The sequence below is a fragment of the Loa loa genome, assembly GCF_000183805.2.
Source record: "Loa loa unplaced genomic scaffold supercont3.129, whole genome shotgun sequence".
Taxonomy (NCBI): Eukaryota; Metazoa; Nematoda; class Chromadorea; order Rhabditida; family Onchocercidae; genus Loa; species Loa loa.
Window position 1 is genome coordinate 150,284 of NW_018108309.1, and position 24,531 is coordinate 174,814.

At 35.7% G+C, this 24,531-nt stretch overlaps 7 protein-coding genes and 1 non-coding gene across 12 annotated transcripts; 5 read left to right on the forward strand and 3 right to left on the reverse strand.

Moving 5' to 3' along the window:
• Positions 1-1,142: 1,142 nt before the first annotated feature.
• Positions 1,143-1,911, reverse strand: LOAG_04329 (hypothetical protein; the record flags this gene model as incomplete). Its single annotated transcript, XM_003139866.1, has 2 exons — positions 1,143-1,685; positions 1,861-1,911. The coding sequence occupies 2 exons, from the start codon at positions 1,909-1,911 to the stop codon at positions 1,143-1,145; spliced, it is 594 nt and encodes a 197-aa protein (XP_003139914.1).
• Positions 1,912-5,075: 3,164 nt separating this feature from the next.
• Positions 5,076-6,440, forward strand: LOAG_04330 (hypothetical protein; the record flags this gene model as incomplete). Its single annotated transcript, XM_003139867.1, has 4 exons — positions 5,076-5,269; positions 5,678-5,837; positions 5,901-5,995; positions 6,305-6,440. The coding sequence occupies 4 exons, from the start codon at positions 5,076-5,078 to the stop codon at positions 6,438-6,440; spliced, it is 585 nt and encodes a 194-aa protein (XP_003139915.1).
• Positions 6,441-7,061: 621 nt separating this feature from the next.
• LOAG_04331 (hypothetical protein) lies at positions 7,062-9,288 on the reverse strand (the record flags this gene model as incomplete). Its single annotated transcript, XM_003139868.1, has 9 exons — positions 7,062-7,155; positions 7,415-7,582; positions 7,737-7,828; positions 7,898-8,052; positions 8,158-8,250; positions 8,360-8,520; positions 8,616-8,723; positions 8,819-8,958; positions 9,169-9,288. The coding sequence occupies 9 exons, from the start codon at positions 9,286-9,288 to the stop codon at positions 7,062-7,064; spliced, it is 1,131 nt and encodes a 376-aa protein (XP_003139916.1).
• A 1,004-nt stretch (positions 9,289-10,292) lies between these two features.
• On the forward strand, positions 10,293-11,685 carry LOAG_04332 (arginine/serine-rich splicing factor 1B; the record flags this gene model as incomplete). Its single annotated transcript, XM_020446567.1, has 5 exons — positions 10,293-10,351; positions 10,437-10,611; positions 10,849-11,068; positions 11,191-11,328; positions 11,407-11,685. Exons 2-5 carry the CDS (start codon positions 10,448-10,450, stop codon positions 11,683-11,685), a joined length of 801 nt encoding a protein of 266 aa, XP_020303110.1. The 5' UTR covers positions 10,293-10,351; positions 10,437-10,447.
• Positions 11,686-11,696: 11 nt separating this feature from the next.
• Positions 11,697-16,120, forward strand: LOAG_04334 (arginine/serine-rich splicing factor 1). Of its 5 annotated transcripts, XM_020446568.1 has the most exons (7): positions 11,697-11,720; positions 12,181-12,381; positions 13,722-13,901; positions 14,027-14,261; positions 14,328-14,465; positions 14,599-14,779; positions 15,357-16,120. In XM_020446568.1, exons 3-6 carry the CDS (start codon positions 13,738-13,740, stop codon positions 14,773-14,775), a joined length of 714 nt encoding a protein of 237 aa, XP_020305872.1. In that variant the 5' UTR covers positions 11,697-11,720; positions 12,181-12,381; positions 13,722-13,737; the 3' UTR covers positions 14,776-14,779; positions 15,357-16,120. The 5 variants fall into 5 exon arrangements, with proteins under 5 accessions (XP_020305872.1, XP_020305875.1, XP_020305873.1 ...); XM_020446571.1 differs by lacking the exons at positions 11,697-11,720; positions 12,181-12,381 and adding an exon at positions 13,260-13,367; XM_020446569.1 differs by lacking the exons at positions 11,697-11,720; positions 12,181-12,381 and adding an exon at positions 13,382-13,553.
• Positions 13,055-13,537, reverse strand: LOAG_04333 (hypothetical protein; the record flags this gene model as incomplete). The annotated part of the gene is made up of 2 exons (XM_003139870.1): positions 13,055-13,240; positions 13,283-13,537. 2 exons carry the CDS (start codon positions 13,535-13,537, stop codon positions 13,055-13,057), a joined length of 441 nt encoding a protein of 146 aa, XP_003139918.1.
• A 4,052-nt stretch (positions 16,121-20,172) lies between the features above and the next one.
• On the forward strand, positions 20,173-23,910 carry LOAG_04335 (hypothetical protein; the record flags this gene model as incomplete). Its single annotated transcript, XM_003139872.1, has 8 exons — positions 20,173-20,268; positions 20,580-20,741; positions 21,309-21,359; positions 21,601-21,765; positions 22,685-22,834; positions 22,942-23,009; positions 23,086-23,313; positions 23,736-23,910. 8 exons carry the CDS (start codon positions 20,173-20,175, stop codon positions 23,908-23,910), a joined length of 1,095 nt encoding a protein of 364 aa, XP_003139920.1.
• Positions 22,367-22,438, forward strand: LOAG_20051. The gene has a single exon. It is a non-coding gene; the product is annotated as a tRNA-Ala (tRNA).
• Positions 23,911-24,531: the final 621 nt, after the last annotated feature.

Consider the following 24,531-nt stretch of genomic DNA (forward strand, 5'->3'; position numbering starts at 1 on the left):
CGCTAAACTGATTTGAAGGATTTGAAATTGATATTGTGATCGTTCCTTATACCACTATTCTTCACAAGGAAACTGTCCTTCGTCTATTCGACCGAGAAAAAATTCTTATGCCAAATAAATTAAAAAGAAAAAAAAGAAAAAAAAAACTTCCCTTTTCGGCAAGGAAAGCTATCTTAATTTTTCATGAGAGTAATTCTACCAGTGATTTGTAACATCTCCTGATCCTGCTTGCTGTAATCGTTGTTGACCAGCATGAGAAGAAACGCGACTAGTTAGGAGAGGCAGAGAAGAAGCAGAAACCAAAAAATATTACGGAGTTGTGGGTTAAGAAATTAGAGGAGGAATATGCAATGTGGCGGAACAAAGACTGAAAGCAGAAGGAAATATTGTTAGTGATAAGGGGAGGCTGAAGATTGATAAGAAGCATGAGAACAAGGTTGGTGATGCTAGTGCAGTAAAAGAAGGGAATATGTTCAATCTTTGCTATCCTATTGATATTTGTTTCCTCAGCATACACTCTTCTTTCCGGTCTTGTGATAAAAGCCGGAGTGGTTATAAGATTTCCGCTAGGCTCGTTCGGTATTTCAGGTATTTGGCACTTGCAGAGGTTCGATTCCGGTTGATGTCAATTTTACCTTCGAACTTTATTCGTTTTTCAATTTTGTTTCAAACTCAAAATTTAAATTTCCTCTCACAGTATTCATGACGCTAATATTAGTCCTTTTTTCTTGTTTTGTCTTTTTTATCTTTCCATATTTTACTGAGATTTGTGCAATTCTGAGATTTTGAATTGTGCCCTGTACTGTTTATAAGATGGCCATTGGAGATCCCATATTATAAATAAAATGTCAGAGTGGAGAACATCCATTTCCTTTCATCATATCCTTTTCTTTCTGCATGAAAATATTTTAGAATTCTGATTTGATTTGTGTAACATTCTACAACTGTACTATATATGTAACGAGTAGGTTATGCTGATAAGCAGGTCTCAGGTGATATACTTCTATTCACAACCACTCGACAATATTTCCAAAAAAAAATGCAGAAAGTTTGACAAACAATTGGATGTAATTTACAAAACTTTGTAACCGATATGTGCTGTTTTATTTATGGTTGGTAGTTCAAAATATCACTGAAAGCTCTCAAATATTATCACAAACGTGTGGGAAATGTATCGTGGGGATTAATCCATGGAAAAATCCTTCATAAATATTGTTTATGTCCACTTTTCTGCCCCATCCTTGCCATTCACGGTTGCCGTGTTTGTGATTGGATCGCGTTATTTGCCGTTTTTCTCTGGAATGATGTCCATGGTTGTAATAGTCATGGTCCTGACTACTTCCGTGATTGCGATAGTCGTAATCGTGACTACTATCATGATTGTGATAGCTATGTTCGTGAATATCTTCGTGATTATGATGGCTACGTTTGTGATCGTGCCAGTGCTCAGCACTTTGCTTATGGCGATTATGATTGTGATCAGGCCAGTTGTCTTGATTTATATACGCATGTCTACCACCACCATGTGCATGATCATAATCATGATCATTACTCCCGCTGCGATCATGATAGAAATCGTGATTGTAGTTGTGATGTCGGTAATCATGATTGTAATCGTAGCCGCCTGTGTTGTGATTATTGTGACCATGGTTGTGCCATCTATTGCGCATTTGTCCTTGGGTATGCTAGAAGAACTAAGATGTGGTGTTAAAATAAAGCAAGGAAAGCAACCAAGACAGTCAAAATTTCTACTTCCATTTTGCAAAAAAGTTGAACAATTGGCAAATAAAATTCACATATGTGATATGTGAATTTTATTTACTCCTTTTATTCTCAAAAACTTTCTAAAAAATAGCTAACGTGTGTGATATGTTGAGTAAAAGCGCCAGACCAGCGTTCTACTTCGTCCATTTCGGCAGCTGTTAAATCTCGTTTGAATACGCCGTTAACAAAAAGTTTGCCGTTCTGAATTTTTTAAGTTCATTTAGATGTAAAATTTCCATTTTTTCGGTGGCAGGATCACAGAAGAGAATAAATGCTAATAATTTTTTTGTTTTGCAGAAAAAAAGCTCGCTTTTCATTTAAAATTCATTTGATCGACTAAGATGGATTGTCGTCTGCTTTATTAACACATTAATTGTCGTTTTCCATGATTATGAAAGTTAAAACATAAGAAAGCGGAGTCCATAACATTAAATGATAAATCCACACTTGAATCCAACAAGTTTTGCCGTTTTTAATGAAGCTGTAGCTGTTACCACTTAAGATTGGCGCTGATTCTGTTAGTTTGACGACAGCAGGAATGACCACCCTGAAGAAGGCATTGATATACCTGATCATATAAATTTTGGACCAATACCCCATTGTATTTGTTTCAATAAACTTGTTGAGAAAAAAGCAGGAGTCACCGATCAGCAACGATTATCCAAATGCAAAATGGGTTTAGATGGGGTGGTAGTCAAACCACTCCCGAGGTGGTCGTAGGCCTAGTCAGTTTGTATTAGTAATACGTTGGGTATTTGTTTTGTTTGTGACTGTATGAACACGAGGAATTCCGGAAAGTTAAGGTACTGAATAAAAAAAACGAACCAAATGAAGGGAAGGATAATTGTGAAGAAAGCCATCGGATGTAGCATGTTAATTAACTGAATGTTGTATTGAAGGATTTATTCATCTATTATTGCTTTGCAAAACAACTACCAGTTTATGTTTATGCTATAATCAATCTAAACCAGAGATTTTCTCCAAATCTACTGTTTCGAATGGAATTCCATTAATACTGAATCGATGATTCGATTAGATTTTTATTCGACTGGATTTTTCGACGAGATCAAAAATAAGGATCGACGATTTAAATAGGCTCATATTCCCTCCTCCTCCTTCATCTCCACCTCACGTTATCTCTTTATACCTACATTCAAAACTGGTTTAAAAAAACCAGCTTAAGTTTACATTATACTTTCCTCTCACTAAATCATGCTAAATTTAGATCTTAAATAGCCACAAAATGTCCGAAAATTCAGAATCATTGGAACAAAAGCTATTCTTGATACTGGCATCATTGTTGCTAATGTTTATCTCTGTACAATTCCTACAATCTAGAGATTCTCGAGTTGCATTTATTTAAATTTGAAGTGATGGTAAACAGTAAGATTGATGTCGATTTGTTCCTTTTGAATTCGGATATTCAATAAACCAATTAATCATTTAAAATAAACCAAGTAATCCTACTCATTTTCACACTCTGCATTTTAATAACAGTAAGATATTTGGGTCAAATTTTTGGGGAAGGGATATTCACAAATGAAAAATCATAAATATTCACATTATGTTTTAATATAGTGCTCGAAATGGACTAATTGTTCAGTGAGTCACAAATTCCCAAAATTTCCGAATTCTATCTTTGCTATTTTATTGGAAATTGTTTTTGAACTCTGCACTGGATAGTGAAGTTTAAATTCCCAACAATATATCCAATTTCAACTTCCTCAAGGTATATTATAACAAGTTACAAAAACTATTCATTTCGAGAACTAACTGTTGAAGTCAATTTAAATTTGTTAAAATACTTTCAAATAATTGTTTTAGGAAAACATGAGCCTCATCACCACTTAATTAAGTTATAAATTAATCAATCGCTTAATTTAGCGGGCTGAATTTGGATTAAATTATGTTTGATTTAAAATGCAAAATATGACTTCGTTTATTGATCTGAAATTATTTCAATGATTTGGTCTTATCGAAGCTGTACTAAATTTTCTTTTCCAACCATCGCGACAATTGACATTTCACAATTGAAAATGTTTGCAAATTGAAAAAGAAAAAGGTTTTTATTATAAAAAATCAAGAATTTCGGCAATTTGGTGCAATTAGCGAAGTTAGTGTTTTAATAGTACAAATTTGATTAAACTCCCTGTCCTTTCTGGATTCTTGATGCGACAATCCTTCATCTTTTAAATCCTATTTTTATAATTTCTTACTTTTTTGATGTTTGAATATTTGCAAGTCAAATGCATTCTGTTTTTTTAGTACCGAAATTTTGCTCCATTGAAAGGCGCAATTAGATAGTCCATTCAACCATTTGCAATTGCGCGACATGATGACATGACCTTTGATGATTCCCTTAGTAATGATGGTGGTGATGATGATGACAACAATGATTAAAATGAAATGACATTGGTTTTGATTAGGGTTTGCTGTTGTTCAATAACCTATTTCAAACATTCTTGCAAATTACAGGAGGAGATTTTGCAGACTATTTTTTAACTCATTTCTTTTCATTTCTCAGTTCCATTTTGCAAATACTCAGAAGAATTTTGCAGAAGAATTGGAGTCAACACGAACGATCTATAAGGGTTGATGAATTCCGTCCAAATTACTGAATTTCTCATACTTTTTCTCGTGAAAACAGGTTAAAAATTCGTATCCGCGAATATTTATGTAATATTTGAAGAAAGAAACTATTCTAGGTGAAAGAAACAACTCTAGGTGCAATTTGCAACGTGGAAAGAGAAACTGCGAAACTTTTCATGTCCAGAAGTTGAGATTAATAGATACTAATTATGGCTATGTTTAGTACTGAAATGAATTTTAATTTTAGTATGTGGGCAGCTTGCAGCAATTTTTTCTGAAGTGAAACAAAGCAATGACTGTTCGAACTGGAGCACATGGGGACCATGCATTTGGCCCGACAGGGAATCCAATGTTCGTTTTATCAAATAGTTTAATCTTTTTTATATTTCAATCCCATAAATCTCGACTTCCGAAATATTTATTCCAGCCTTCGAAGTCTTAAGAAACTTAAAGATTTTCAAAAAGCATAAAAAGTCCGATGCTGGATATATGGCAAAAGTAATGGTTATCACATCTCGTTCCTTATTTGTAAAGTTCCTTTGATTATGTCCCATTAACACAAAATTATACTGATTCTTAGCATAAACTGATGTCAAAAATGATATAACAAGTTGATTTATAGGGTTCTAATTTCTCCCCCGCAAATTTAAAACTTTCAGAAATTTCACCTGCGCATCTTTCGGAATTTTCAAGTAAAAATCTACTCGTTATAGACAACATATATGAATCAAATATCACCTATCTGCCAACAACACTGGTTTTACAAACTTGTAAATCAACGGTATGGGAAAGCATTGCAAAGTTTCTACTCCTATATGGGTTCTATTCTCATCAACAAGAGAGCATGTGGAATGTGTTCATACAAACAGAGTTGTGGATACGGTGGTGTGAAGAAATGCAACCTTAGTCCATTCGAGTTGGTTCCTTATTTTCATCCCAAATAGCATCCCCAAATTAACTTTTGGTAACAACTACTAATAATACCATACCTACCGTCCTGTTCTGTTAAAATAGTTGAATGATATATGCACTTCACTATCATTCTATTACCCAGCTTAAAATCAAGATTTCATCAACATTAAATATGATTAGAAATGAAAAACGAGTATCTGTCTCAGCACTACTTCTGCAACCAGATTATTGCTCTACTTATTTCCATTATCATCAAAATTATTACCATAACACGACTTGGTCCACAACACTCAATGTCTGGTTTTGACTTTTAGCATTGTACCGATTTCTGTGATGAACAAGGAAGTAATCTGTTAATCAACACGTTAAACTAATTACTTAAAAATGAAAAATACGGACTTTGTATCTTCAGGATACGCGGTGGACGGCCATTCCTCCCATTTTATGTATCCGAACGGATATGCAAACAAGAGGATCTTTTAGGCGTAGATCAAATGGACAGCTGTCAAGTAAACTACAATAAACTGTCGGCAAGTTTCGAGATTAATGAAAATCGAAAGCGGGAAATACAGGTCTTATAATGCAAGAGCCTTGCCAAATATGTAAATGGATGCAACACAATAATCTAATTTCAGCTTAATGGTGGAGAATGCAAATTATGGCCAACTGGTGAGGTTGATCTTAGTCAAGTTGAATCAGTTTTCCAAAGAGAAATACGATCGCTGAAGTGGTACGAATGTATTGTGCAAAACAAGCAAGTTAATTATTCCCTCTTAAAATCTTCATTTTATTTGGTTTTAAGAACTACAATAAGTAGCCATCGACTAGATGAATCCGACGTAGTGCAGATAATGCCCATAAATTTCATATCAGTGAAAGATGTTAGCAATAGCCGGCAAATTTCTTTCTTGTCGTGAGATCTGTTCGCAAAGGGTTGCCAATTCAAGAGGAAAATGGAAAAGTGCATTAACATTTAACTAATTGCATAATGAATTTCTCTGGATATTATTTTTCAATTCTACAACAAATTAAATTGTAGGATAAATAGATTGAAGAGACGTAAACATGAGAAAGTGTGTCGCTGTTGCTGTTTCCCGTTCCGGCCAAACCCTAAAACTTATCGATGTGAGCATATTCCGAACGCTCCAATAGCACCAGGATTGGAAATGAATTAAAGCTCACTGTACTTGTAATGTTGGCAGCATATAAACTGCGATGAAGCTTAGTAGCCGAATCTTATCACATCAAGATAAACAGTAAGGAGGTGGTGCTTACAACATTTTAAATCTAGAATAAGAAATACAAGATTGTTCGGCAAAGAAATAAATGAAGACAAAAGTGGAAGAAGCAAGTAGTGATTGACTGATTTGGATTTGAAACTGCATTTCAGGGCATGATTAAATTTAAAAACTGGATAACGTCAAATCTCTTTAGTGGCCTCAAAAATCCCAAACGATTAACAACTAAAACTGAACAGGGAACAGAATATGATCGCAATTTTTCGGAAAATGAATAACTTAAGAGAGTTGAATTCCATATTTATAAGGTCTATTATATATATAAGGTTTATAAGGTATATTTATAAGGTCTTAGTTAAAAGTGTATTTATAAAAAATTCGCCACATGGAGCATTCCTCAGTCTTCTCCCTTCTTTTTTCCCTATCAATGTCGCTTTATTTGAGCAGACCTGAAACTACGACAACGTAAACTAACAATATTTAGAAAATGTTTAGTTTAAGCAATTAAAACAACCAGTCGAGAAAACTCACTGTGATGTGATCGGAGGCATTTAAATCTCACACTTCAATAATGTCGTCATCTGTACCAAATTCGCAAGTTGCACTTCGCTTTAACGTTTTCTGAGGATCTGCTTTTTTAGCAGATTCTCTGCTAAAAAAAAACTGTGATTACTTCAGCTGCTGTATTATCAACTTGAAGCATACTAGTACCTTACTGGTACGGTAGCTCAACAGGGCCTTACTGGTACCTAAAAAGGCTATATCAAGTTTTTTCTAACAACGGCTTCGGTCTATCATACAAAATACTCAGTTACCAGTTGAAATGACCTGCCAGTGACCAGTAAACAAGCTGTAAGTCAATAAAATTTGAAAAACCAGAAAAAAACCCCCTAAAAACTCGGACAGTATACCTGAAGTAGTTCAACAATTTTCTAGCAAAATCTGCGCTGCGTTTGTCCGTTACATTCGGATAAGCACATACAGGTTTTAACAAGCTAAAAGCATTCTCCATTTCAGAAACTGAACAGTGGCCTGCGTAAAACAGACGGCAAAATCGATTATTTTCATATCCCAGCATACTGAAACTGAATAGCTCTATAATTTGCAGCGGTTTAGAAATTTTTACTTTCAAATCTATATTTTTACTTTCAAATTTCGTTTAGAAGTGCGTTTTGCGCACCAGTTGTCTCATACGGATTTATTACTGATAGTCTCGTTGGATGGTGAACTAACTTTTTTTTATTCCGCCTTAAAAACCAAATTGCTGAGGGCTTTATTACTCGTACACTGTTGTGATCTGGACGACACTGCCAACAGGTTGACATCTGAAAGCTTTGAGGAGATTTGAACACTTTTAGAATAAATTTTCCAATAATGAAATCCAATATTTTCACCTTTTGTTTGAAGCTGACGTCACCCTTTTTCTTCGCCACCACACTTTGGTTATTCTCATAAAAAACTTCTTCTGTTAAACTGGGTTTCGTAGTACAAGCATGTACACGAGTGTCTCGTGCAACCGGTGTTATACAGTCAGCAAGGAAATTAATTTCTGCAATACCAAATGATTTGTTCATTCACAAGGCGAAAGCCATATCAAGAATTCTGATGTAAAGTGTTCAGAAGAGCGAAATCAGTTTTGAAAGTAAAAATACACTTGAATAAATACGATATTTCATCATGGTTACATGACATTTAATATGAAGTTCATCCCAAATCGCTTTAAGTAGAAGCTCATGGCCAAATTTGCCTGAAATTATATCATGTAATGATCACACGCATATATTCAAACGAAACTTCTCAACCTCACATTGATAAGACTGCAACAGAAAAATTTCAGAAAGTATAACTTTACTCACCACACCATATTAAAACTTTATTATTCGAGTCTTTTTCCAACCACTCCTTCACCATCTCAACGCAAAGTGCACAACTCTGCCTCAAAGATGGTATATTTTCTGCTTCTCTTCGACAGAACGTACTATCAAAATACAGTGCATCAAGACGTTTAAAACCAGAGCTAAAAAAATAATTAAAACCAGGGCTAAAAAATAAGATCAGAAATAAACAAGTGGATTATACAGCAAATAGCTATACATGATTCAAAGAATCCACCTGGTAAATGGATCTTTGAGTATTTGGCAAGCGATCCAATCATCTTTTGATAAACGACAATCTCCTGTATACAGTAATCTAAAGCCATTGTGGAATTCAAACAGAATCCTGAACAGAATAAAAGATATGGAACTAAGAATAATGACTGTGGGATTTGAATACAATTCTACAATCACATAAGCTTCTGCAGTTTAAAAATTTACATGGCAGAGCCTGGAATATGTTGAGCATCCAGAAATGTAACATCAGCAGATGATGAGGGGAGCAATGATTCGCGTTCTTTGTCATTACATATAGCAGTGATCGGAAATTTCTCGTTATAATTTTTAGACACAATGTGCTCCTTAAACCTTTCATAAACTGATTTTTTCGATAAATATGAATAAATAAGAAAGATAATAATAAAGAACTTTCACTTTAAAACTTTGAAGATTTTGAAAATCTGGTGATTATTCTTGCACCGCTGAACTTTGACGAACTGCTTGCTGAAATTAAAATCAGCTGTCCTTACTGTTGTAAGAATACATTTAAGAATCAAGTTTTTGTTTTTTACCAGCAATCTTGAGTAGTGATGTTCCGAACCAAGAAGGATTTTCGATATTTTGTGACAGTAAAATACAGCAAATTTTCCGCTTATCAATTCATAGAATCGGTCGTTGTCTAAGCCCTGCATGTGGTCTGAAAAATATCAGAATTTTACATATACTTTTCTCTTAAATTTTTGTTTTTTACCAGTGATGTTTTTACCACGTAGCAATGTTCTGAACCAAGACTAATAGCCTGTTGTAAGAATACATTTAAAAACCAAACTTCTGTTCTGTAATAATATGCACATAACAAAAGTAATCTGTTGTAAAGTTTCACCTGTAGGATTTGAGTGAAGAGTGAAAGATTTGAATCTTTACATATGTAAGGTCAAGATCTGCATAACCAAAAACCCCGCTAATGACTACTATTCAGTAGGTCGCTACTGTATTAAAAAGAAAATAAACCGTATCAGTTTATTCATAACAGAGTACACCCAATAATAATGTGCACTACAAAAAAAGTTCGAAAGATGACCAAAAAGCCCTAAACGAGCATAGCTAGTCAACTCAAGAATTTAAAATATTCAGGGGGATAGGAGGAAAGTAGTGAAATGACTCGGATGATGAATATTTAAAGTTCAAGAAACGGCAAATAATTTACAAACTTTGACTGCCCTTGTTAAATCAAGTTCGAGGTTAGTTCGGTAATAGCATATGAGTTGGGTGGAAAGAATAGAGGAGATTTACTAACAAGTAACAGCAGTAACATGAAGGAGTGAAACGAACCACTATGGCAATGAGATAGGAAAAATGCAGAAGAGTTTAGGTTACTGGAATCAAATTGATCGACCGATATCCAATTACATTCGCTGAATCGACCACAGAATGAATTCATTTCAGATCTAAAAATGATTCGAACTATTAACCCCTTCAATTTATTAATCATGCAGCCATTTATATGAATGTTATCAGAAAGGATACGGTAAAATGGCCAAAATAAGAAAGGTAAGGGATGGAAAAACAAGAAAGGCAAGAAAGGCAACAACAAATACATTGCTCATGAATTTTCATAAAGACCTTTCTGAAAAAGGGGTGGTGTCGTAGACCGTCTGTACGAAGTTTAGTCAGGAAATCTGGAAATTTCGATGAGTTTGACCAATGGAGTAAGGTGGTGTGCTTGACGCGTTTGTTTGGCTTCGTTGTGTTCTGGTCAGTGGTTTTGTAGACTGGTAGTTGGGTTTTCCTTCGTGCAGTTGATTTATACACAATACAGCCTAGCAGCATTTGCATTTAGACTGGCAGTACATGGCTGGAAGGCGCGATTGTCGTGTGTTTGTGGGCAATTTACCAAGCGACGTGAAACAGCGAGATCTAGAAGATATCTTCTACAAGTACGGACGCATCAATTTCATCGATATAAAATTTACAAGAGACGTACCATTCGCATTTGTCGAATTCGATGATCCTAGGTAGTAACTTTTCCACCAATATGATGTAAATCTTAGTTCAACACACCAAATAACCTTATATCATTTTTTGCTACTACCACACTTCGAAATATGAATTTGAATTTTCCCTGCTTGGCAATTGTATTGAAATATATGTAGGTGCTATCCTGAATAGATTTAAGATTGCAATGCATTATAAAAACTCATGTCGTTGAATATTAATAAAATCAGGAAGCTTGGGAAATAGGAAGATTGCAGAGATGCTCGAGATGCTGTTCATGGTCGAGATGGATACGACTTTGATGGATGTCGGATCCGAGTTGAATTAACTCGGGGTGTCGGTCCACGTGGCCCAGGTGGTCGTCCGTTGTATGGACCGGATCCGAGATCGCCACGACATGGTCCGCCCCCTCGACGAAGTGGCTATCGTGTTGTTATCTCAGGCCTCCCCGACACTGGGTCATGGCAAGACCTTAAAGTAAAACTTTCTATTTGTAGTCAGAGTAAGTACAATGTTTTATGTAACTCTTACGCAAAAACATTTCAAAGCAGTATCTTTTCCAAGAAACTTTTAATTTATACCTTAGCAAGTCATTTTAGGATCATATGCGTGATGCTGGTGAAATATGTTATGCAGATGTTTTTCGAGATGGCACTGGTGTTGTCGAATACACAAATTACGAGGATATGAAATATGCCCTTCGAAAGCTGGACGATACAAAATTCAAATCACACGAGGTAATAATAAACAGTTATGTATGGCTTTGACACTTTGGAATGAAATTCCTGTTATTTTTGGAACATAGATATTTTCAGGGAGAAGTGACGTATATTAGAGTGAGAGAGGCTAATATTAATAGTCCGAATCGTTCACGTTCTCGCTCATACACACCGCGCAAAACACGCTCGTCACCTAAATACAGTCCTATTCGTTCTGTATCAAGAAGCCGTTCACGTTCTTCGCGCTCTCGTTCCCACAGTCATGCATCTTTTGTTCGACGTTCTGTATCTCCAGTAAATTCATCACATTCTCGGTCTCCTTCCAGAACAAGATCAAAAACTTGTCCTCGTTCTCGCTCTGAATCGCGTTACTGACCAGTACCGACACCGGACTGCACATCTGCACTGGAGTATGCATTGTTTAAACTTGTTTGCAACATCGTTTGTCTCATTTAATGATAGCAAGTTATAATTCTCAGTGGAGGTAGCTCGTACTGACATGTATATTGTCTGTGCTGAGCATACGATTCGTAAAAATTTGTTGTCCTTTCGTCTGTTGGTTTAGTTCTTGAATTCTGCCAGTTTGCTTGTAACCTCCGTGAACTCATATATTATTCATTTCAGAAGATTTGTTATTATTCTTTTGTTATTAAAGCATATGATCTAGCATGCTACTCAAACTACCAATCTGTTTTGGTGCAGTAGGTCGTTTGGATTGTTTTCCGAAAAAAGCTTACTTTCAGGCTCTCTGTTTGATTGCTTTGCTGTTTTGGAAATTGAAAATAAAATTGGTTTTGTCAGTGGACTCAACTTGATTTTTCTCCTGCCTTATTAAAAATGTGATAAATACTCGAGTTTTTCAAATTTCAGTGACGAGGGATTATAATCCGTAAAGCGGCCGGATTTTCGATGTAAAATATTTGTATTTAATAATCGCTCAAGATTCGAGGCGAGAAACAAAATATTCGATTTCGAATACCTGACAATTCGGTTCGACCAATAAGTATTTTGGGTTCAATTACCGAGTCGATTATATCGATTTGGAAGCGAACCGTTTTCGATATATTAGAGGTTCATATATGTAAATAGGATTTGATATTGTTTTGTAGATTTGTGGGTGCACTTTTGAGACATAGTTTGGAAATCATGGAAGCTACGTGGAGCTGTGGTAACCGTCCTATGATGTATTGGTGTTCTGGCGGCCAGTTTTATTTGCAGTAGATGTAGCTTATACTACGCCCTTTTATTATCGAGTAAATTCGTAGAGACTGCCGTTATTTGTAGATCTGATTAGTATAATGCTGATAACTGCTATGAGATGATATACAAAATCACGGTTCCCTGGTCTCCAAAATGATTGACAGTAGGTTTAAATCTTATCGCATAATTTGAATTTAAACTGTCTTACAGCTACCAGTCGATTGTCCATCCAGCATCCGATGACTTATGTCGATAAATTAGGTACCTTTATATCACTTCAGAGTAGAAATGCAGATGGGAAGTTAGATCTTTTGAATTGCACGAGCCTGGAAATCGCATTAGCTATGAGGGGGGGAATTATTTACCTCTGCTGGTTATAAAGCAAAGTTTTCCCAGTCCCTTCTGTTAGATTGGTTGGGGTTTTGATGTCAGACGAAATAACAGGGATCCTGGCTCATTCCATCGATCCAAGCCGTATTTTTGTTGTTTGTAATTGTGATTAAGTAGGCTCGTTTATTAAGCATGATCGTCCTGCTCCCTCTCCTTATCCCATCCTTACCTCTCTCTTCCGTCCAGAATTACAAGGCATATCCATTTCTGCGCACGGAAAAGTGTAGAAATTAGTCCTTCCACTATTTATTTTAAAGGTAAATTTGTTGAGATGTGTAGTGTGACGAGGGTCGTGTGCGTAGCGTAATGTCGTAGTCGCGAAAATTTGCCTATTGTCATTCTGTATAATAATATAAATCTCTGATAGACGATAAAATGTTACATTACAATTACGAGTCCGAATCGCTGTTATAGGCTGATAGGACGTTGGTCGTGCAGTAACTGGTATTGTGCTGTTCTTCTCGAAGGTACCCTTCGAATTTAAATTCCCTGTCTTAGTAATTAATGCTCGATATCGATTGGGAGAGGTAGTGTGAGTGTGCATATGTGCGCGGCTGCGATGTGGTCGCGAATGTGGGCGAGGTGCGTTGATTTGTTGGAAAACCTTTCCATGTAGAGGAAATAGAGCGGTCGGCATTCTGGCTTTAATTTAGGTTCAGATGTTTTTTCATTTCCTATTGTTCATATTATATGGGCGCTGTTGCTTGAAATTATTATTTGTGTAATTGTCGCGCGTCGTGTTCATTGCTCTTATTGACTCCGATGATATAAATAAAATGCAAGGTACAAAGTGTTTTATATGCTCAAATTTATTGTTCTAGTTAAGATAACGAAAATATGGCCGGTCGTCGCGATTGTCGTGTGTATATTGGCAATCTTCCACCAGATATTAGACAGCGTGATTTGGAAGATTTATTTTACAAATATGGTCACATCAATTTCATTGATGTCAAGCTTACGCGTGGAGCACCATTCGCCTTTATCGAGTTCGACGACCCACGGTTTGTTTTTTGCTTCTTAAAATAAAAAGTTGGTATATTGTTCTGCAGTATAGCAAATTTTGCGGTAGTAATGGTATGTCGCTGCTCATTTCAAGTACTTTTAGTCAAAATTTTTTTCATTGTAGTGACGCGCGTGATGCTATTCGTGGGCGTGACGGTTATGAGTTGGATGGTTGCCGAATCAGAGTTGAAATGACTCGTGGAGTCGGTCCTCGTGGACCAGGCGGTCGCCCACTCTATGGTCCAGATCGTGGGGAACGTGATCGAAGACCGCCACCTCCTCGTGGTCCTCCACGCCGCAGTGGATATCGTGTCTTGGTAACTGGGCTTCCAGTGACGGGCTCTTGGCAAGATTTGAAGGTGGCTTTCTGCATATATGAATTTAATGTATATTCCTAATAGAGTTGTTCAATTGCTATTATTCAGGATCATATGCGTGAAGCTGGTGACATTTGTTACGCAGACGTCTTTAAAGATGGAACAGGCGTCGTTGAATACACTAGACAAGATGACATGAAGTATGCAATCAAAAAACTTGATGACACGAAGTTCAAATCTCATGAGGTCAGTCTTGACCAAGTACAGCTGAAAATTGTCATTATATTTCAGCCTTAATAATCAAGTTCATTTGGTTTGTAATTACCATTAAAATGAAATAAACATTTCTGCATATGAATGCAAGTGTAGCATATTTCAGGGTGAAACATCGTACATTCGGGTGAAGGAGGCAGCAATCGATGATCGTTACAGGTCGCGTTCGCGGTCTCCTCGTGGTTCTCCGAAATATAGCCCGAAGTCGGCTTCTCGTTCGCGATCTCGTTCGCCGATACATTCCGCGTCACCTGCGCGATCCTCTCGCTCACGTTCACAATAAAGATGTATGGATCATCGAAGATTTTTATCGTTGTTATTTGGGGATTTCAGTTATTAATTGTTGCCTTTTCAGTAATCGTTTTTATTGCACTCATCTGAAGGTTTCAAACGACATTTCCAGATTTTGAAGAGAGGATTTTTTCTGCTAATGATTCTTGCTGAAATGACAATATAAAGCATATAAATGCAGTAAAATTTGTAGTGTCAGGCAGAAGAGATTGAAAACATAGGGATTAATGTAATGCTCTAGCATCTTTAATATAGTAATAGCTATTTATTGCTTTAAGGTATGGTCAGAGTGTATATGAGAGTGTCCTGATTGTCTTTGAAAAAAAGAATCTTTTTTGCTGCAACTCATTGATTTTTCGTTGGATTGTTTACAGTAATCTCATTATTACGCGTATTCATTTATTCAAGAAAGAGTTTATTTTCCAGTGTTGCACTGTTTCCGAATTCAGCATGCCTGTCATCTACTTTTAGCGTTGAGATGCGTCCAGAATTTAATAAATTTTTGTATTTCCTCTTAATTACATTATTCGTACCATCCATTTACTGGCAATGATTCTATTTTTGCTTTTTCAGTGACGCCTCAGCAAACACTGTTTATGTGAGGATGTTGATAGGGATAATCAACGACCACTACATTCTATTCAACCAAACCAACAGAATGTGTTTAATGCGACGCCAAACTTACGCCTCTGTCAAACAAATCATTTCTGGGACTTTATATCAAAAAACAATGTGGAGGGAACGGCCTCGATTAGTACACCAACGAGTGCGTCGACTTCTCCCGAATCCCCGATCCCGGATTTATTGGCAGTGTTTGTGCAACGCACTACGGGAATGTTTGGCAGCGAAACGATAGACTCTTGGCTGGAGTCTTCTCGAAACGATTTGTGGGCCCTGATAAGTTTTATTGACACTTGAGGTTGACATGGGATGGATCATTTGCAAAATTCTGGAATTAGTTCTGTCCAGAACCCGAGACTAAAGGGCCTTTTTATCCAGGGGTCGCTTGGAAGTGAGTAAGGTGTTGCTTGTAAAAGTGTACAGTATAATTTTAGCGCTGCGATGCTCGCAACGAGTTAGGGGTGTACAATTTTTTATCCTTTTTTTTGGGGAAGGGGAGGGTTTTTTCAGGTAGCGATGGTGTGAATTTTGCACGAAGCAGATATCCAAACATGGTAAAATGCACAAGTAGCAGGTGAAGTATTTGGATCTATCATTTTCGTGAACGTCGGTCCAAATGTCCGCTTATTTCATACTTGATCTGATCTGCATGATGTACATTGGTTCGGGCTAAATCATTCGCTATTCTGTCATAAGCATAAAGCTTTTTCATTTCATTTGTTTTGGCCCACATATGAGTTATTTGGAAGTACAAAATGTTTGTAGCGCTTTTTGACTAATTCTCATGCATCACTGTGTTTACGATAGAGGAAATGCAGGTGTTTGCTTGCAAACAGTGATTTCTCGGGAATGCTTGAGAAGAAGTTATTTATCAGAGTAATGCAAGTTTCCCAGGTGAAAGATTACGTGCTAGAGTTTAATCAAACACGTGCTGGAATTGAGATTTGAACAATATTTAGAATTATATTTTGTGATCGGTCTAAAAAGCCCAAGGATGATAAACATGAAAGAGCAGGGAAGTGCTGTGGTGTTCAGTCAGGGTTGTCTAAACTTCGGGGAAATCAAGTGGTAGAAGTGTTTTACGAAAGTTTGCTTTCGCATATTAGTATCAGCAGTTGTGATATATAATGCAGTGCTGGTTTCAGGGGTAAGTACACTGGGCTGTGTTGCTGTTCAAAAATGATACTTCGATATTTGTTAGCACTACCTCGTCAATCGTGGCTTTATTTATTCTTGATTTCAGATTTGTTAGGAGCATAGAGAATGATTTAAAATGTCTCAAATTTTAGATAGTGAAAAATAGCAAGTGGGCGTTGCCTTGAGCAATATTCTCCAAAGGAATTGGGTGGGAGTTGGAGAAAGAGAAGTTTCCTTTTCGCAAGTTTAGATATTCTACCCTACCATGGGGAACGTTCATGGTTGCATTCTTGGAAGTTGACACATGATTTTTAGTATGTTTTATGAATAATAGTACGATTTCATGTGTAAGGTAGCGACATTTCATTAATGATAAGAAGGGATGCAGTGGGCGGTAGGTAACAGTTACATGCGGAATGAAATTCATCATGGCGTTGTCATTCTGTAACTATTGTTTTTGATATGTACCGGGACCATCTGTCCCAACTAGGTAAGCTCTCCCTTATTCTGCAAATTTGCAAATTTAAGGAATGCATTTAAATTATCACTTTGAGACAGCCATGCAGGACATAAGGAATAGTGACAAGTGCCCAAGGTAACCCCACTTTCTTGGCCGTGGAGCTATCACAGCAAATGCGAAGAGAAGTCTTTTTCTGAACCCATTTGTTGTTGTTAGATATTTGATAACTATACTTACTGGGGTTTAGCATGGCGCTCACAACTTTATGCTTTGGTTGACAATGTCTAACTATCCGGCCTAGATTCTGCTGAAATTTGTTTTTTTGAAAAGCATTAAATGTTCATTTTTAATTAATGAGAATTAAAGTCTTCGATGTGAAATGGAATTTACCTATTTAGTATTCATATGTACCTAAATTCGGGTCACAAAAACTTAGTTTCGGAGTTTAGACCTAAATCTAAATGACAGAGAATAAGCTTTTTTGCTCAGAAAATCGCTAAATCTCTGAAAAAAGTTTACCAAAGAAATAAAAGAATGCGGTCGGACTTATTTTTATAACCTAGTTCGTTATTGGTCTGAAGTTCTTAACTAATGCTTACGCTTCCTGTAAAAATTAAACTGTAATTTTGAATACTAGCTCAGCTGGAATCATTATGTGTGAACCATAAGCGAACTATGCGGGTGGGCTATCTCCTTGGATGACAAATTTCTATTTGCAACATCATTAAATAGCCAGAGAATGTACTTCGCGGTACTATTCATACTTATGTTTCTAGTGAGCGGTTGATATTTCTTGATAAAACGCAAATACCGTCATGACACTCACCTTGTGTAAAATTAGTAAGGGTCATGAGCTTATTTATTAATCTTCACTTTATCTACAAATCTTTTGTTTTTTTCATTTCTACGACTGCTGTTTTTGGATTAAATTATGGCTTTTTCCACAACCACATGGAAGTAAGTGCATCACTGTTTAGTATTTATCGATATTCGAATTTACCCCATTAAAATTTAATTTCGAGGTCTGAACCAAATTTGTTGTGATGGACGAAAAATGACTAATAATTTGCTTGGAATATGTCTAAATATCCCGGAGAAATATAGCAGATCAATTAAGAACAATAGGAATATTACACCAATGTTATTCTTACATGTCAATGCAAAACACAATTATTATAAACCTCTGGTAGTGAGGAATTTCATTTTATTAAAAAAATATCAGAATATTCCAAAAAATGATCAGTTTTAGAGAAAGCATTATTTTTGTACAGGGAAAACTCCTGCATAAATAATATTCATAAATTTAATTCATTTTACATTCTATTCCTGTTTAAGGTTTTCATCCATGCACTGTTTGGAATATATGACTTGGATAATTAAATTTTTATCAATTATTCCAAAACTCGAAATCTTGTTAACTTCAGAAAAAAGTAATCCAGAAGACAGCAGTATGTTCGGTAGACTACTCAACAGCATGCAGAAATTTTTCATCAAAGTTACAAACATCCTCAATCACGTCATTCTCACCTAAATGTGTCCCTTATCCGAAAGAGATTACCAGTTATTTGGATCAATTCGTTATCGGACAAGAGTATGCCAAAAAAATTCTTGCCGTCGGTGTTTACCAGCATTATAAACGTTTCTCGTATAATGCTACCCTGAAGGAGAAAAAATCTCAGGCATTTCATTTCTGATTCCTTTTATCGGGACAAAAACTACTGGAATTTATAGACTCTGACGGGAAATTTAACGTTTTGGAAATGACTACACTTCTATGTTGCGCATTTATCATTTAGTTACATTCTAATGATGTATTTAGTAAAGGATTCATTTTTAACTTAAGTGTTATGTTCTCCAATTGGTGTCGTTCGTTATCCATTATTGTGTACAAAAATATAAGTTGAGCAAAGTATACTGGAAAATGAAAGAAATTAGAAGTGATTTGAAAAAATTGATTTAACTTGAACACTTACTTCTTTATCACTATGAATGAAATGTTTTCCAGTTATATGTAATAATTAATTTAGTAAAACACTCCAAACAATGACTTTTTATTCATTACTGCTAGTTTTTTTCTTTTTTTGCTTTTTTTTAAATGAATCAAATGCAATTTACAATTATAATTATTATCATTAAATTAATAATCGACTTGGTAGTAAGTGAACTTGTTGGAGCAATTAGGTAAGTTTAGAATTTTTTTGGAATCCTTGCTTCTTCGTAATTTCAGATTCGACCATCTCTTGTCCACGTGACCCAAAAAAAAATCCCCGCTCTTTTGCTAACCGATGAAAGCATCATTTTGAGGAAAATTTTGCAGCAAAGGTGAATATTTCAATTTTTTTTTTCGACCACCCGCCCAAATGGTAACATTCAACAATTACAATTTTAAAACATATGGTATTTACAATGCGTCCGCTTATAATTCCGGTTTTCTAATACGATCATGATTCCGAATGTTCAATTATGCATATAGTCGTCAGAAGCAATAAAACTGACCCTGCGGTTATCTTCTTCTAGTGGTAGGTATACGTGTTCCCAGGAGTGTAGTTGAGAAGCAACGAGCATGTACTATCGCTTGGCTTGCTTTAAGCATAAGAGAAAAACTAATTTAGTGTGAATAGTTACACCTCTGGAATATCACTACTCAAATAGAGTCCAAATTGTCCACTATACAGTCACTTACAATCTGCTGTTATCCAAGTGATTTCATTTTAAACGGCATGCAACTTTATGAGAGATTAGGAAATGGAGACGTGAGAAGTGAATAAGAGATATTAATTGGATGCGAGGTTTGCACGGTTTGATTCGTGATCGTTCCTGAATCTTGGCTTGGTTCGTGACCATTCTTGAAGCCTTTGAATCGAACAACTGTTCGTCCAGATTATGTAGATAAGCAATGACTGCATTTTGGCATCCTGATCTACCTGATCCTACCTGATAGTTGCATGTTGTAATAACAAAGGGTTTGAATTGTCTGTTTTCAATTATGTTTTGCTGTTGGAGTTCTAAATTAGTATGCTTCTTTCTACTTGCATTATCAATAACTGGAAAAAATCTCGAAATTTATTGATTTTACTTCAAATTTGTTTCGGAAATGGTATAAACATTTAAAAAAAGAAATGAGAGGAATGTTTTATATTTGTCTGATTAGATTTCTTCAAAAGGGTTCCAATGATGAAAAATTATTTCAGTAATGGAATTCAGAAACCTCAGGGTAAGGTTAGTTTTAACAAGGAGTCAGTCCGAGCTTTAACGGAGATGGATAAGGTAGTTTAATTTTTGTTCTGTTGATCTGTGGTGCGTCTTCCGTACGAAAAATGAAGTCTTTTATCAGTTTCATCTGACTGTTGTGATTCATTTTTCATTTCACTAAGGCTCTTTTTTCACATTAATTCAAAATCCAAAAATTTCAAAAATTGTAGACTAAATCAAGGAGGAATTATTTACCAAGAATTCATTGCTCATCGTTTCTGGTGATACTAGTTCTGTAATTTGACTCTGTAAAAGCAAAAAAAAGTATAAAATATGGAAACTTAGTTTAGTTCATCTTTGCCAGCTTTATTCATTTAATTTTCCAGGACAGTGACTTGGGTAAATCAAATATACTTCTGATGGGGCCATCCGGTGTTGGAAAAACTTACTTAACGCAAATACTGGCCAAAATATTAGATGTACCAATAGCAATGTGCGACTGCACAGTGCTAACACAGTCTGGGTACGTTGGAGATGATGTTGATACGGTTAGTTGCTAGTTGCTAATAGTTTTGCCAGGGTCAACTTGGCAAACTCTTTCATATCATTTGTAGAACATTGTTAGAATAAGGCAATTTCGGGGTAGTTGTGAAAGGAAGAATTGATTATTGTTTTACTAATAAATGATAATAATTGCGATCTCTGAAGTAATTATTCAATCCATCAAAATCCTTCGTTTGCAAAAGGCGCAGCTTTCTTTTTGCAGACTATTAGGTTGAAAGAGGATCAAATAACCTTTCATTTTGCTAAACCGTTATGATATCATTACACCATCGATCCTCGTACTTTAAGAAGACTTCCCATGCTACATCCGATGCATTATTTTGTCACCACTGATAAATCAATCTATTGCATTGAATGATCGGGTTGACCAAGTGGGTTCTGGTAGTTTTCACTAGACATTTTAACCGTATGATCAGCTTCATCAAATATTCAGGTAGTAACTGTTACGACAGGATATCAGTGTGTATATCCTTCCAACTTTTTTTAGCAGCAATTCTGTTCTATCCACGCATTGTCTACTTCTATACTTTAAGCTGAGTTTTTAACTACAGGTCATCCAGAAACTTCTTGCTAATGCAGATGGTGACACTGACGCTGCGCAGGTTGAAAACACTGATATTTTTCTGTAGTTTGTTAATTTGTGGTAAATAGCTTATTTCATCACAGATGTTACTTCTATATCTTCACAATCTCTGTGAGACAATGGAATTTGTTTCTTAACTGAAGGATTATTTGGATTTGTTAAGAGAATCGATTAATGAAGTTATCTGTCCATCGATTTGGTTTCCAGATTTTTGAGAATAAATTCAGTATTCGAATATAACAGTGTATTTCATAATCTAGAGAGGGATTGTTTTCCTGGATGAATTCGATAAAATCAGCAGTTCGCTGGATTTCGAATCACGCTCATTTCGAGATGTTGGAGGTCGGGGAGTGCAACAGGCATTTCTCAAATTGGTAGAAGGCACTGTAGTGAAAGTGAAACAACCTGGGTCTAATGGAACACGGGTATGTTCAGCATGCTACACATAAAATATTTAAGCACTTGGACAAAACACTTTTGTCTTGAAAATTTCCTAACTTCTCAACAAAATAACCTTCTCTTCATCGTTTTACTATTTCCCTACAGCGACTGAAGGAAAAATAAAGTATTTCCTTTCAACTATCAAATTTTGACATGGAATGAAGTGTGAAGATAAAGTAAAAATCAATAAAGAAACTATGTTGAGTGGTAATACGACAGGACAGGGGAAGTGAGTTCATACATTTTGATGTATTCATTCAACATTACCATAAATAATGCTTTGAAAAGGAGCATTACAATCGATGAAGGCTTGCACATGTACAAGTTCATAGTGAACAACCAGAAAGAGGAGGGAATTGCCTCTAAAAGAAAGCAGTTGTCTCCAGACAAGAGGTCAAAACAAATAATAGAATGTCTTCGGGTAGTAGAACAAAACAAATGACACACCATCTTCTCTTGTGACACCGCAAGTATGACTAAAATTAATTAAGCCTTCAAAAACATTACCTCAATGGAAAATAACAATCTATCAGTTACAATGTCGCATTTGAAATTCATAGTAAAATTAGGGATACACCAGCACATGGGGATATAGCTCAGGGGTAGAGCGCTCCCTTAGCATGGGAGAGGGCTGGGGTTCAATTCCCCATATCTCCAGGCACTTCGTTTTGCAGATGTTGCTGTTTTTCCGGGATTTTCAACACTCTAAAAACAAAACGCCAACTTTGAAAGATATACATCGTGTTCTAAAAATACAATCTCCTTTATAGGGGTTTTGAAATACTTTGAATTAGGGCATTACAATTTAGAATTTGGTAGGATTTTAAACCACATATTAGCTTACGCCATAATTCGTGAGTCTAGGACTTAATTGCGTGATTTATACCTAACAGTGCTTTGTAGGTGGATGTGGATACAACGAATATATTATTTATTGCTTCTGGAGCATTCAATAATTTAGATCGAATTGTTAGTCAACGTCTACACAAGAAACTTGTTGGATTCGGTGCTGGAAAAGATGAGGAGTTATGTTGCCACTACTTAACAGGAAAGGTCTGAAATGCCGACTATTTTCTAGAGTTCTCGAAATATTGAGGAAATGACAAAAATAGCGCCCTTTGTTTAATAATACCAAATAAATGATGCACAATATGTTGAAGGATGAAACGAAAGTAAGCAAGGATCGGGACGATTTGCTAAAACAAGCAGACCACATTGATCTCATAAAGTAAGGGCAATCCATGTTTCAACTAAACTGAATTTTCTCGGTATGGTCGAATAAAATAAAGTGATGATGGTTCCAGATATGGTATGGTACCCGAACTAGTAGGACGTTTTCCTGTGCTCGTCCCATTTACTAGTTTGACAGAAGAGTTACTCGTTCGGATAATGAAGGAGCCAAAAAGTTCGATTGTTTCACAGGCTGAGAAACAGTTCTTGCTTGACGATATACGACTGTGTTTCACCGATTGTGCCCTGAAAGAAATCGCCCGTACTGCGGCACAAAAAGGAACCGGAGCACGAGCACTTAGGTTATCTATCTGAGTATTAGATCAGAATCTGAACTGATCTCCCTTACAAATTTTATACCAATGGACATGGAGACTTTCATAAATTATCTTTTAAAACACCACACTCTCTTTTTCCTGTATACACTATTTTTACTTTTCAAGCTGAAATACAAGCATTAAAGGGCCCCTGCTTAATTAATAAAGATGGGAGTATGGCATTTTAAAAGATAATTTATGAATCTGAGCATGTCTTTATGTCCATTATGTGAGAAAACCGGTAAAAAAGCAAAAAATTTATTCCCATACATCCCTCTCAATGAGTTTAAACTGAATGATGAGTTTTTTTGTGGCCTAATATCACAAGAAAGGGTCAGGTGTATTTTAATTCTCTTCCGTCTTGTACAAGTCATTAAATCAGTAGTACTCAAACAACATCATTCCAGATCAATAACTGAAAAAGTATTGTTGGATGCGAAGTATGATTTGCCTGGTACGGAAATCCATAAATTGGTTATTGATGCAAATGTTGTCAAAGGCAAGTGTCGTTATTATGCTATGGAAAATGCGAATATCGTGAATTCTAAAATTCCAAAGCAATCACTCATAAGATTAAAGTAGGCTCGATTTTAGTCTTTCGCTCTCCTGAAATTAAGCGCTTTCAGTATATTTTTAAAGGAAATGAAATATTATCTTTCTGCTTAATATTTAGGAATATTTAAGAATGTCTTGGAAATTAAGGCAGTACTTTTAATTTGACTAAAAATGCATTGAAAAAAATTACAGAATCCTTAAAAAGAACTATTATCCTATATACAGCAGATGAACAATTATGTGGGATAGCTTTAGCGACACTGAAATTTCTGTTAATAAATAGTTTTCAAATATCATAATTTGCAGTACAAATGACGACAAGAAAAATGACTTTGTGAAATAATTGCAACAGATATGAAATCAACTCAAGCAGAATGATAAAATAAAGCCTGCTGTTTTTTATGAAAATAGACGTATTCAGAAATTTTAAGCAATGAAGAAATTGAATATGAGGATATGGAAATGGAAACATATGTGAATTACAGCTTAGAATTTCACCTCATGTAAAATTCAAAAATCCAACAAACTTCTAACCAAATAAAAGGAAATTTAGAAGATCCAGCAGAAAAATTGTCATAAAAACATGTAACAGCATACCAATTTAACGGTGACACATAAATGAAGCTTTACTTATCAAACTTATATTTG